The sequence below is a fragment of the Solanum dulcamara genome, chromosome 2 (genome assembly GCF_947179165.1).
Source record: "Solanum dulcamara chromosome 2, daSolDulc1.2, whole genome shotgun sequence".
In the NCBI taxonomy this organism is placed as follows: domain Eukaryota; kingdom Viridiplantae; phylum Streptophyta; class Magnoliopsida; order Solanales; family Solanaceae; genus Solanum; species Solanum dulcamara.
Window position 1 is genome coordinate 77807816 of NC_077238.1, and position 15190 is coordinate 77823005.

The 15190-nt window shown below is 28.4% G+C and overlaps 1 protein-coding gene across 1 annotated transcript; it reads right to left on the reverse strand.

The window, feature by feature from the left end:
- Positions 1–1637: 1637 nt before the first annotated feature.
- LOC129880834 (ethylene-responsive transcription factor 5) lies at positions 1638–3027 on the reverse strand. Its single transcript, XM_055955058.1, has one exon. It carries the CDS (start codon positions 2874–2876, stop codon positions 2022–2024), a length of 855 nt encoding a protein of 284 aa, XP_055811033.1. The 5' UTR covers positions 2877–3027; the 3' UTR covers positions 1638–2021.
- Positions 3028–15190: the final 12163 nt, after the last annotated feature.

A 15190-nucleotide genomic window follows, 5' to 3' on the forward strand; every position in this document is an offset into this window, starting at 1 on the left:
TTTTGCAGTATGTGCCATAAGAAAGAAAAAAATATATGAATTTAGAATTTCAAAAGGTTAAATCTAGGAAACTAAAAAGTATAGTCTTTGCATATTTATTATTTAAATCTAGGAAAAATAAACGAATATAGTGAAGTTTAATGTTTCTAATTGTATTCATGTATATAGAATATGAAGAGATTTTATGTTAACTATAAAAGGAAAAAGCTAGATGTTTAAAAATCATAATCCAACTATAATGTCTTATCATCATTTGAAAGGCGTACAAAAATTATTTTTAACCAATAAAATAAGAAACACAATATGTGAGCATAAGAAAGGGAATCCAACTATTAGCCAAAAAGATTTGCAAGCATGAATGAAACAAAAGTTTGATTTGACTATTAGTCAATCAACAATATCGCACACTTTCAAAAAATCGGCAGAGTATTTATCAAATGAGATGAAAAATAGTTAAGGATGAGATTAATTTTGATTTTGGTGGAAAGAAAAAATAATCAACTATAGAATCATATTTTAAAAAGAAATAGTTATTGATTTAGTATTATTGATTGATTAAATATATATAAATTCTTGATCTATTCTAGTAATTATTACTTTATATTTTTTCTGGGCCTTTAATACTTTATTTTTAATTATCATCTAATGCATTTAGCGAGAGTATTACTTTAATATAACTGGCCAAAGTTAGAATCGAAGAAAAATATTCATTTAGCGAGAATATTACTTTATCGAATATTATTTTATCAAGGTTTTACTGTAATAATAAGATTGACAATTTGCCTTTACCTTGTATGAATTATTGAAATTCGACATTTAGATTAAAAAATACTAATAATTTTCCTTTCTTAAGAATTAAATATCACACCTTTGTAACTTTGTTCACGTGATTCTATTGTTGATTGCTTTCAAACTTTCTTAGGTTAGTTTCATATTTACACGAAATAAACCTAAATATAAGAAATATAAGAACAAATAAGGCTCTTAAGAGACACTTCTATAGATTGTAATTTTCTTAATTTCATATTTCACTCTTAATGATTTGGCCCATTAGTAGATCTTCATAATTGAAAAAAGTTTTTTTACTTTTATAAGTTAGGAATAAAATTGTATATACATAATCTTCTTCATATTTCATTTGTGAAAAATTATATATACATAATCTTCTTCATATTTTATTTGTGAAATTACATTGTGAATACTATTATTGTTGCTTTAGGTATTTCGAAATGCAGAGTTAACTGACTTTATTAATTCGAATTAGCACCTATCAAGCCTATTTAAGAAATATTAACATACTTTTCGTTCCATACTAATTAAACAAAGGGAAATTATTAAATCATCCCTAAAGTATTCGATTTTCCTACATTTGCCCTTCATTTACTTATTGATCCTTTGAAACTCCAGTATAATTTGAAACTCACTCCAGTATAATTTTAAGCATGCTCTTAAATTTACAAATGTTCAAATATATCCTTAAATAATAAAGAATCATTCAAATATTACTATGCGTAGATTCCATCATATCAACCAAGTCAGATCAATCTTAACACGATAGAAAATCGTTAATCAAAAGAACATATTCAAAATGAAAGATGAATTACTAAGTAAACGAAAGAAAAATATAAAACAAAAAATTAAAACTAGAAATATATTTGAACCTTTTTCCTTAAATAAACAAATCAAATAAAATTCTAGATTGAGCTCATATTTACATAAAATAAAACTTAATCAATGATTCAAGAATATTAAAATAATATGCATTATCCAAAACACTTCCATTCTCCCCCATCTCTCCATGTTTCTTCATTTGTACTTGTCATCATTGTTTTAAGAACATGCTAATCTTCAAATATTTCTATCCAAATTTCCCAAAGGTACCCCTTTTTACCCTTTTGCACTTGAAATCATCTCATGTTTACAACGTTTCTTTTTAGAAATAAATGCTTAAATCTCAGTGGATCGCGATAACACCATCACTATGCCATCACATATTCAAGTTGGACTTTTTGGTCATTTCGCTATGAAACCAAAAGTTGAGAGTAACCAAAACATGGATGTGGTGATAATGGTGACAAAGGTGGCACTTCAAATATACCTTTTCCATTTCCACAATCCCAAATTGAAGACCAATTTGAAGGTGTTAATGGAGTTGCCACCATTTGTTCTCTTTTCACCTCTTTCTTCATCACAACTCCGTCATCATTCTCCATTTCTCCTCTTAACCTTTTCCCATTAGAATTCAAATTTACTACATTTTCCTCAATTACATGATTTTCTTGCTTGAAATTGCTTACTTCAAGTGGGAAATTCAATATCGCTTTGCTACCTCTGAGCTTAAATGCTGCTCTGTCATATGCCATAGCTGCATCCATTGCAGTATTGAATGTTCCTAGCCAAACCCGTGTTCCTTTTCTTGTCGGATCACGAATCTCCGCTGCAAATTTCCCCCATGGCCTTTGCCTCACTCCTCTGTATCGTTTTTTCTCCAAAATTTCTCCTTTTTTCAAAACAGAGTACTCTGTTTTCAATTCCCCTGTTTTTTGTTGCTCTGTTTTTGGTGCCTCTGTTTTCAGGACAGAAGGAATTGAAATATTCAAAGAAGGTTTCCTTTCATTGAAACTTCTTTTCTTTTGAGTTTTTGCTTGGAATTCAAGATTTGAACTTTGAGTTGTGTTAATGAAATCAGGATAAAAAGAGAAATTGTTTTCTAGTTTGATCTCAGAGGTTAATGATTCTAAAGATTCAGAAGTAGATGAGCTTTGAGAATAAAGGGTACTACTAGTTTCTGAAGAAGAAGAAGAACAATAATTTTCCATGAAAACAACATCATCAAGAAGATGTTGCCTTATCAAATCTAGTGAAGAAGAATCCATTTAAAAAAGGAAAAATTTGAAATAAGAGAAATTTATTTTTAATCCTTTTTGTTGGTTGAGTCTATGAAAGAATTGAATTGAATTGAGTGGAAAATGATTAGTGAAGAGGGAGATTATAAAGGGTGGAAAATTTTGAGTTCAATGGAGGTTTCTTGGAGCCTTCTTGGTTAGAACAAGGAAGCCTCTTGTGGGGCTTATCCATTTCCTTTTTTTAAGTACCACTTGTTATTAATTTAATAATAATCATAATGAATGATTAAAGATATTCTTTTTTATTATTATTAATAGTAATTATGAAATAGATGATGTTGGTTTTATGTTTTTCTGGTCATTGATGATGTATCTTCAACCTATGGACCCCTATTTCCAGGTTGCTTCTTCATTCTTTTTTAAATCTTCTTTCACTTTTTTACATGAAAAATGAAGAAAATTGATACTATAGGAAATACAATGAAAATAATAATATATATATTAAAACCTCATTAGATTAATATTTGATAAATTAATAATTTCTTTAAAATAATATTTTTCTCCTGTCTCGATTTGGAGAAATGGAAAAAATCACTCATTTCAATAAGATTATATATTTTCAGAAGATCCCTATATAAATATAAGGTCCCATTAATATTATAAATTAATAATTATTTAAAAGTACAAATATATATAAAACAATTTAGTGAAATTTGATTCTATTGTGTTTTTTTTTGTTAAAATTTAAATCTAGTTGAAGCTTATCTTTAACTTTTCTTATTGCATCCAAAATTTTCGACGTTGTCTTTTGGAACTGCACCATGAAATTGTGAAGAGTTCTAGATTGATAAGTGTTTCCTTACCATAACTGATTCCAAAGATATTGTATCATCTTTAACTTCATCATCAACATTGTTTTTTTCAATGTTATCTATAATTTCTTATAAGTCCTGAACCTCTGAACATGTATCATTTTCACCCAGGCAATTCAATGAGTTATTGATGTCCATTTTATTCTGATAACCGAAATCATTAATCATGACTTCATGTTTATGAATGACATTTTACAAGTGGGTTCATTAAAAATGATGTTTTTTCTAATGAATTCTCATTTTCTCTCCATGTTTTGTCTATCAAAATTAACCTTCAGTAAACTTTAAAACACTTTTTAGATCAATAAATTTATTAATTTATCGATTAAATAATAGCTTTATAAAATAATAATATTTCATGGTCCATCTATATTAATTTAGTGAGGTTTTACTGTATCAAGTAAAATTTTATAAGTAGATCTTAAAAAAATAATGTTGTTGTTTTCGATAAACTTCTTTATCTCTATTTTATAAGAATAGAGATTTTACTTTCGATAAAACCCTCGACTCAAGTAAAATTGATAATATAGGAAATGTCTTCCGATTTATTTTTCATTCGTAATCTTGATAAATAGATTGAAAAGGTAAATTTGAGAGAAGTGAAAATGAAACTTCTTGTTATTATTAACAGTTAAGATATAGGTAATTAAATACAATAAATGAAATTAGTAATTTTAGAAATAAAACAATATTTTGCAGACTATTGTCAAGGGCGTATCTAGGGAAGGGGTATGGGTTCACATTACATATATCCCTCTTCCGCCCCAAACTATTTAAATTATTGGGAGTGTGAGTTTCATATCTAAATTATCACTTATTAATTTGAGAAATACAAATCTCTCTTATATTTTATTTTCATCATGGTGTGTGTACTACACTCTCTCTTTTATTTTTTTTAAAAATTGTCACATCACACTCAACATGGATAAAATATTCTACCTTGATAAAAATTAAATAAATTATTAGTATTAGTTAAAGTTAAATATCAAAGTATTACTATCCCAAAAAAATATTATAAAATAAATTATAAAATATTTTTCTTATCCCACTCAACCACTTCCTCTCACCGTACTCCCACCTCTACCCCCAAATTTTTAGTTTATTTTTTAATATTCTATGTAAAATTTTAAAAGAAATTCTTATTTCATCTCCCCCGCTCTTCATATAATAATTTAGGTATTGTTTTAATTTTTTAAAAAAATTATTCCGTCCCACCCACCTAATCCTTTGCATGTTTTTAACTTCTTTTTTTTACTTTTTCTTATATTCGGTATCCAAGTAGAAAAATATTTTTCTAAAAATATATGTACATATCTAACACAAAACGAGAAAAATGTAAAACAAAATCAAAATAAATTAGGAGCAGAGGGTTAGATGGGGTGGGTGGAATTTATTTATTTTAAAAATAAAATAATATCAATTTTTTAGGAAGAAGAGGAAAAAGAGGTGAATTGAGTAAGAAAGATATTTTAAAATTAATTTTTAAATTTTTTTTTATAGTAATACTTTGATTTTTAACTTTTAACTAATATTAAAAGTTTATTTATTCATGTGCAATGCCATATAACAAGATTTTTTCAAATAAAAGAGAGTGTATTACACACACCACTGAGGTATATTTTTCAAACTAATAAATAATAATTTGGGTATGAAACTCACACTTCCACTGATTTATGTATAAAACTAAAAAAAAATGATAGTTTAAATATGTTTTCAACACTTTATCTCTCTATATATTATTAAGTGCATCTCTATAATTAAATTTGAGGGTTCAATTTCAATGTTTTGGTTCAAGGTAAAAATCTAAAAATCAAATTCGTGAAATTTAAATATTGAATTCGTCTATTTATGATAATTCATCCATCCTCTTGAGATTTGGATCTTTCATATTAATTGTTTGACTATTCTTCCAATAGTAGACACATATTAGCACACATGCAAACTAATTAAATAGGAGTAATTGATTAGTGTGACTGCGGTTACGTTTCCTAAGTCAAAAATATAATCTACTATTACTTTGGTAGATGTAGATGTTGATATGAAACATGTGAAAATAATAGTTTGAAACTTTGAATGAATTTGGTGTTTACATCTATCATAAGTGATATAATTAGTTGAATTCTAAGTGGATTAGATATAAAGTATATGAAAATTTAATGACAAATAATACACGTTTCTTTTGAAAGATTTTTTATGTCGAAGGTAACTTAGTATTACGTCCGATATCATTCTTGTTGAGCTGAATCTAATCACATGTCGTTTTCTGATATGCCCAAATATTAAAATCGTCCTTTAACTCATACAAACTTGTATTTCATTTTTTAAAATGGGAATAGTTTCCCAAAACCTAATACAAGCTAATTAAGTGCAAAATCTAAAAAACTAATAGTCTTCAAAATATCTTCTTTATCGGTATCCAAACACAACTTTTCCCAATAAAAATTAAAATAATCCACTTATTATCTAAAACATATAATTTATTTTCATTTTTAAGAAAACTACACAAAAGTCTAATCTAAACTCTTATTATTAGTCTATTAATTACCAAAAAATAATAATTAGTATTGTCAAAGACATAAAAAGTTGTATCATGTATGAATATCACATGAATAGATAAGCAGCTAGCAAATATGGCACGTAAATAGACAAAAATGACATACTTTGACTTTATTTGCCCTTTTGAAACATACTTTTCAACGACTTTTTAATAGTTTAATCTAATTTTTATAGTATTAAATCTTAATTAGTAGAAATTATCTATAAATAGTAACAGACTGCTATAAGTGCTAATTAGATATACTTGACTTGCCAGCGACATCAACTCTAACAAGGCAAGCAAGTTTGGGGTACGAGACGAAATCATAATTTGAAATTTATGAATTTAAGGGGAAATATTGTCTGTGATTCATAGATCTCCGATAGGAAAATCGTATGGCAATATCTGGTGGTAAAGACATTTTCGCCAACGGCGCATGCAAGCTGCTCAGGAAGAGCACAACTCTAACTTTTTCGAGTTGTTCAATAGCCCCCCACGCTGTTTTTCTGAATTTCGAATAGTATTCAAGATCGCCTAACTCATTGTACTCTTGAGTCTTTCACAAAGGGAATTCATGTAGGCAGTTCATGAATAGTATAAACATTAGGCTCCCGTTTGCCCTGCCTTGGTGTAATTCCAAGATCTTAAAGCTAGCTATCTCAATCATCCACAGCTCCGAGATTAATATGCTCTTTTTTTATGTTGGAGTCATTGCTTATCTAAATTCTTATTCCCGATATTTCGGTTTTCAAAGTTACTTTTTTAAAATTTATGATTCATATATGTCTAATAAATTTCTTTAAATAAATTTAAATTTAAAACCAAAATTATTAAATTCGATCAAATCCGTAACCTGAATTGCAGCTCTATCCCTATTATTTTCAATCACTTGATCAAGGGTCACTTTCTTTGCTTTGATTGATTAATTTTCATCAACTTGGTGTTGGCCCTAGGAATTATCCAGGTTGCTGCCTTTTTATTTATTTATTTTTTAATCTTTTTTTAAATTGTTTTATTTTGCTGAGGCCTAAGGGGATGAATTTGGTCACTCTCTTTAATCTTAGGGCGTATTTTCTTCATAATTGGGATTAATCGGTGGAGAAGTCAAAAATTTTCATTAAGAATATTTAAAATTTAATATATACATATGAAAAATAATTTTTGATCTATTTATTTTATATAAATTATATATATATAATTTTTAAATGAATAATATTCAACTGACCATCTTTTACTATATGTGGCTATATCACTAAAATTAATTGTTTATGCAATCAATAATAAAATATACTAATGTAGGAATTATTATGTGAAATTTCTTATTCGAAAGACTTAGTCATATATGTAACAACCCCTAAAATGTTGTATGTCGGTATTTCAATTCTCGACGAAAATAATATAGCCTATGTATTTTGGGCATAACTTTTCATAGGTTGGTCCAAATTAGGTGATTCAAATTTCTGGGTAATCACAACATCCTTACCTACAACTTTCATGAAGAACATAACTTCAAATTCGGAGTATAAGTAGGTCAAATAAATTAATCTTTGCAAGATATAGTGCTGTAACGGAATTGAGTGTTGATAGAAGAAAATTCATATCTCACTGTAGGTTGCTCCAAATTGGTTGATTCTTGAATGATATAAAACTAGACTTCCATATCTACAATTCTTATGAAGACACCAAATCCTAATAAAGAATTTATCTTATTCAAACGCAGCTTCGAAAACGAGTATTCTGTTAAAAAGAACTCATCTTACCTACCATGGAAACATATAGATGCATTTGACATCATGCATGACATAAATTCTCCTCCATTTAACATCATCCATGACATCAATATATTCCATTAAATTTTTAGATTTTTCTTTATAATTATTTTATTTATTGTTAGGTCCCTCTTTTCCACCTATAAATACCCACCTTATTTCCTCATTTTATTCATCAAGCTTTCTTAAGCATTTCTTCTCTCTATATACTTCTTCTCAAATATAGTTTTAGTTTTAGTAGTATAAAAATACTACTCCGGTGATTCTTATACTCCGGGTAGTACACAAAACGCTCCGGCGAGAAGAAAAGGCTAGGGGTCCAAGAGTGTTCCAATTCGGAGTAAACCTTCGGATTTAAGGTATGTAAGGCTTTCATAGCATCGGATTGAGTTCGTCCATGCGCCCAATATTTAAATTCATTATAATCGAGTTATAGTTGAGTTTTATCCAAATCTTGAATTCTAAATAAATTAATTCTTCTTCTATTGAGTTAGATATATCTATGCATTAATATTATTATTATTGTTATCTCTCATATTATTGGAATTATTGTTCATGGCTACTTTCCCATGAATCCTAATTGATTTGATGTTCATGAATATTTTTACACATGTTTTGAGTAAAGATGTTGGCTTTTTATTATTTTTATTGATAAAAAGAGAGTTATATGAATTAATACTATATATGTATTTTATTGAGTTTTGAAAGAGCAAAAGAGTTGAATTTGAATGAATTTGAGAAAATGATATTTTGAGCAAGATGTTTTGATGAGATGTAAATGATGTTTTTGGAAGTATAATGATTGATGAACATGAAATGAGATGAGTTTGATGATTTAAATTAAAGTCCAATGAGACTAGATGATGAGTTTAATATGAACACATATTTTGGGAGTAGTATTGAGCACCGAGTTGGGTAAGAGTTTAATTGACTCAAACCCCAGAACTACGTAGCCAGCGTAGGATGGAGGCTATGCCTCTTAAGTTCCAAAAAGAGGACTTTGATGAATGGATCCAAGATGGTGATGTCCTTTACCCTGGCAAGGTATTGGATGGATGTGGCAACGACATCGCTTCGTTGTATCATCGCTAGCTCATAAGTGATGGTTGTCGGTTAGAGAAACTCCCAACTGAGTAAGCATTGCTTATTACTATTATTTTTATTATTATATTTTAAACTTGCATTACATATTCATGTTGAGATGATGTTGAGTTCTGAGCTGAGTTTTATTGAGAGGAGTTTCTTGATATCTGTCCTTACCTTCCTGCCATTTTACATACTCGTACATTCCATGTACTAACGTCATTCGACCTACATCGTTTTATGATGCAGATACAGGTGTTAGAGATCCTCAACAGACGCATCGTTGAAGATCATTTCTTTTCAGCTATTTGGTGAGTCCTTCTTGTATTCGAAGGAACTCCTTATCCTTTTATTATTGTTGAGTGTGATGTTTCTTTTGAGGTAGCCATGGACATGTCATTGGCACCATCTAAGAGTATTAGAGGCTTCATAGATAGAGTCTGATGATGTAATCAGAGTAGTTCTCCTTAGAAACTACTTCTTATAAAAAAATTATCTATTTTTCCTTTGATTATGACTAGCCCACATTAGTATTCTTAAGTCTTCCGCTGATGAATAAATAAGAAATGAGACCAAGTGGTTCTCTCGGAAGCCAGAAATGGTTTTTGAGTGTCGGCCACGCCTAGGGTACCCTCTCGGGGCGTGACAATATATTTGTAGTGCACGTATTCTTATAAGTTATAATGTTATTCATATTGTATCTGAAATAAAAAAAATCCACAAATTTTGTATATGAGACTTTAATAACGCTAACTATATGTCAGAGTTTAATAATGCCAACCAAACACAACATTACATTGGTAACATTTTCTTTTTGTACGACGACCGGCCAAATAATTCAAAATTTTATGCTAATAAGGATTATTTTTTCTGTAGCGGCATTATATTAGTATTAATTAATATAGGTTGTATCTTTGAGGTTTCAACTTTTAATTTTAATTAATTATCAAACAAAGCTGCATGTTTTGTTATTTTGCCTATTGTTTTTAATTACCTATGTATGCCAGAATGTTTAGCCGACATGATCAATTTTCATATTTTTTTTTAAAAAAATAATAATCTTTATGACTTGGACCACATGCTTAATTATTTATTTTATATTTTCATGGTCCAAAAAGAATTTCCATTATACTGGACTATATTTATATACACTAATAATATAAATTTTCTTATGAGATTAGCGTAACTTAATTTTTTTTAGTTGAATAATCTCGTGACTCTTATAGCTATTTACAAATTGAATTTAAAAAGGGATATTTTCAAATATCTTAAATGTAAAAATGAATATGTCTATGTGTAAAAGTAAAAATCTCTTTATTAATTCATTATCAATTTTACCATGTATAAATTTACTTTATTGAATTTCTATTTAAGATATATAATATGAGACTTACATATTGTGAAAAAAGTATCTGCAATATTTGAATTTGTAATAAGGTGATAACTTGTCGAAACAGTATACTGTAGTTTGACTAACCCTTTTCTTTCTATTGGATTGGGTTGATCCAAAAGTACATTAAGAATGAATAGAATCATCGGAGAGTTATCTTTGTCCAAGTGTGAATTGGCGACGACTGATTTTGAAGACGGCAATAACAACAACATACTCTGTAGGATTTCATAAGTGGGGTGTGGAGAGGGTAGAATGTACACAGACCTTATCACTACTTCATAGAGATAGATAGGTTGTTTCCGAAAGACCCTCGGCTCAAAAGACACATTCTCAGGTATAAGTAAAAATAAATAAGTAAATAAATACATAAGTAATATATATATATATATATATATATATATATATATATATATATATATATATATATAGGGAGAGATAGAGAGAGCATATTGAAAAAAAAACGATGCAAATTTTACAAGACAAGGACAATAACGATAAAAATGAAATATGGTAATCAAAACAAAATAAAATACCGCAACTCTAATGGTATGCCTAGACCTACGATTACCCTAAATCAACAAATGGCAAAATACCTTTCTTCCTCTACTAACCTTTTACCCTAATTCACGACTAATTTTAAAAATAAAACATAAATATATTTTCGCTATTTTATGTTCTTAGCAAAATCAAGATTAGTGATAAAATCAACCAAGTTTCCATTGTGGTTAACATTTGCATAGTCTCGATGGATCCATAGTGAACGGCTACGTATAATCCAAAACACATATTGAATGAAGAATTGACTAAATCGATAAAATATTCAGAAGAAGAATAAAAGATATTTGGGGGGGATATAATTTAAAAACCAGCCGCAAAGTATTGCTTTCTGTAGAAATATCAACTGCAATTATTCTGTTAATTAATTAGTAGAATTCAAACTTGATCAATTTATTAATAAATAATATCAGACTTTTTCATAAATGCAGATTTCGCAATGGACCATTACTCATGTCCCATCATTCTAGGAGGAAAAGAGAGGAGTTAATAATAATAAATTAGTTATACAAGCAAAGTCTGATTTTGTCACAAAATTGAGCCCATTTTTACTTTATTCTTCATTGGATAATCAATAGTTAGATTGAATTCACATTATATAAGATTATAAAATTAAAAAAAGTTTTTAGTCAAAATTTTTCTTCATACTCAGTATTATATTTGAACTGAAACTGTTAATTAAAGGTGGAATCATGCAAATCCACAAGTAAACTTTTTGTGGAATTTTGAGAATAGTATTTTTGATATATACACACTATATTAATGGGACTTTGGATACACACACATCCACATATATACACACTCATTAATGGGATATAAATAGTTTAGAAAATATACTTTTTAGTGTGAATTCGGACATAGAATTTATTAATAAGAATCTTCGGTTTTTCATGAGCTTGGTGAAACATGTTAGTAGTCAATATAATTAATAATTTAAAATATTTTTAAAAAAACTATAGTCGAAAATATTTTTAAAAACTATAGTCGAAATTTTTTAAATAGTAATACCTTAACATAAGATGGAAGGAAATGAGTGAATAGTGAATACCGTAAACATTAAAATTATATTGAATTTAAATTCGTAAATTAATTTGGACTATATTAAATTCAAGAAAATAATTCAAACGATGTGGCAAACCAAGTCAAATTAAATGAGCCACTAAAATTACACCACGTGTCAAAGTTATATAGCAATTCAAGTCAAATTAAATGAGCCATTAGAATCATGACATGTGCCAAAATTATGTGGCAATTCAAGTCTAATTAAATAAGCCACTAAAATCATGCTACATGTCAAAGTTATGTGGTAATCTAAGTCAAATTAAATGAGCCACTAGAATAATGCCACGTGTATATGTGACATGTTCTGACCAATCAAATTAAAGCTCTTCACCAAAGAAATCTGATTGGTCAGTTCAAACCAACCAATCAAATCACACCCTCTACCATTTCCTACAACTATAAATAGGGGTCCTCATTATTCTCAGAGGGGGAGTTTTCAAGAACAAAAAGCAAGAAGAGAGCTCGTGGATCAAAGGCCACAAATTTTTCTACAGAGCTATAAAGTTCAAGTAATCAAATTCAAGCTTAAGTTCAAGATCAAGTTACTTGTTCATATTTATTATTCGTCATAACCATACAAGTGTTCGTGACGAATAATTCAAATCCAAACTTGAAGACGAAGATTCAAGATCAATCTATTCAAGCCCTTGACTCTAAATCAAATTCAAGTTCAACATATTCCATATTATTTGAAAAATCAGAAGATTATCATAGAGATTGTAACACGCACTACATTTTGAAATCAAATATTATTCTTTGTTACTTCAATTTTCCGGTCTTGATTATTTATTTTTCTTGGCTCAAAAGTTTGTTGTTTACAAATACAACCTTTTACAATTTGTATAAAAGAAAATAACTCTAAAAATATTATCTCATGTATATTTTTTATTAAATCTTTTTATGTTTTAAAAAGACATAAATTAAAAAAAAAATTGTAATCGGTTTCAAAACCCTATTAAAAGTTGTGGTACACTAATAAATATCTCTTCATCGATCCTTAATTAATAAAAAAAAAACTCAAATTCAAACTCACAATCGAAGATGCTTTAAGTATTAAATAATTTAACAACAAATCATGATTTACTAGATTAAATTCAAGTTAATCGAATATCAAATACCAAGCGAAAGAAAAATGTTCACGAGGGGATAGTTGAAAGGAATTGGTAGGCATCAAACTCAAGAAAATTAGTCAAAAGTCAAAATGTAAGACTCATAATAATTAAATAAATATAGATCATCGTCATCTTCAAAAGTTGAATGTTGAAAATGATTCTGCGCTGTCTGATGCAATGACTTTTCTTCTACTATATTTAATTTTTATTTTTTGGTAGTATTTTAATTACTTGCTTTGTCTGAAAACATTTTTTAAAAATTAGTTTTAAATGAACTGTACGTGCTTCTGTTTATTATACCTGACTTGAATATGCATTTTTTAAAATTATTATAAATAAATAATTATTAACGTATTTTCTACTTTCACCAAATCATTATTTTGGAATAAAATGGTGCTAAAAGAAGAATATTCTTGGGTCCACTCATAATTCATGCATAAAAAAAACGTATTCTATTGAGTTGATTCCATCTGCTTGACTTTGTTCACATGTACATTGTATCAAGGTGGCACAACTGTTCCTTCCTCAGAATATTAATAAATAAATAATAATAATAATTTAATTATTAATATATTATTAAATTAAGATTCTTCTATTTTCTAAGTATGTATCTAAATGTGCATAATTTATCATTAGTTAAATTTTTTGAAAGTTATTTTCTAGCTATGTTTTAATTTAGCAGTTGTCCGACATGATGATTGATGGTAATTGTAAATCATGACTATAATAAGAGTTGTGTGATATCGATATGATAACTTATGAATATGGTTAGTAGTAGAGATAGGTAATGGTTGTCATCGTACGATGAAAGTTAATCATGGAGGTTTTTGTTAGATGGCGGAGGTGATTGGTGGTGAAGATGGCTGGTTTATGTAATTGATGATACATAGAAGTATTGGTGATGACTAGTTGGAGGTGGTTAGTGGTGTTAGTATGTAGTTGTTCTATGCGCAATAATTTGATTTTCAAAAGCTTAGGTAATTTTTTTTAAAAAAACATTGTAGTTCAATTAGTTGATTATCTAAATTTTCACGTTCTCAAATAATAATAACAAAAAATACGATGCAATTCCATTATTTATTGGTTGCATATAATTGACCATATGCTATTGTTAGGGGCGGACCCACGTGGTATCTATAAGATAAATTTTTTAATTTATGAGTATATATTTAACATTGAACCCCTTGAACATAAGCCAAGGGACTAGCTTAGTGGCAAAGGAGGTTCAATATTTTGTCTTATCTTGTCTCAGCTCGCGAGTTTAAATCCGAATAAACATATTTTTTTTTCCTGATTTTAGGTAATAAAATGTTGAACCCCCTTCATAAAATTCCTGGTTCCGCCACTGATTGTTGTTTATTAAATGTGTGGAATTCCAAAGGGAGACAATGTCAATATCATTAAGATTCAAGTTTGCTGAAATTACCAAAGGAATTTTTGAGCTAACTCCACTCCTTCACACCCATTCCCACATAGAAAAAACTCATATAGTTTGCCTTGCAAAATGACAAAAGAACCTTTTAGTAATTGGCAAGTAGTGTGGTTTATTTAACCATTAAAATTTTTAAATTAGATGATCACATACTTCTAACATGATACTAGAGTTTTTGAGATTGAATCTCACCGTTATTCATTATCAAAAAGATTTTTTACGAGTTTAAACCATGAAAAATAATTAGATGCGCTCGTGGGTGAGGGTGGGGGTGCGACGGGTGTTGAAAAAAATATAATTAAATAAAATTCTGAAAAGAAAAAATATAGAGAGGGCCGTGGCACGTAATCAGACGTTGGCCCTTAAAAAAAGATTTCTTATCGTGAAGAAGTCTCACATGGTGGTTAATGGAATGAATGATTTTCTTATATAATCTTGGATAATTCTTCCCTCATGATGAGCTAGTCTTTTTTTCTTGATAACTAATATGCAATATTTGTATTCGTCAAGTCACTATTGTTAATTAAGAC

Coding starts and splice junctions, on each gene's coding strand:
- LOC129880834 (XM_055955058.1), bottom strand. CDS start 2,876: ATGGATTCTTCTTCACTAGATTTGATAAGGCAACATCTTCTTGATGAT.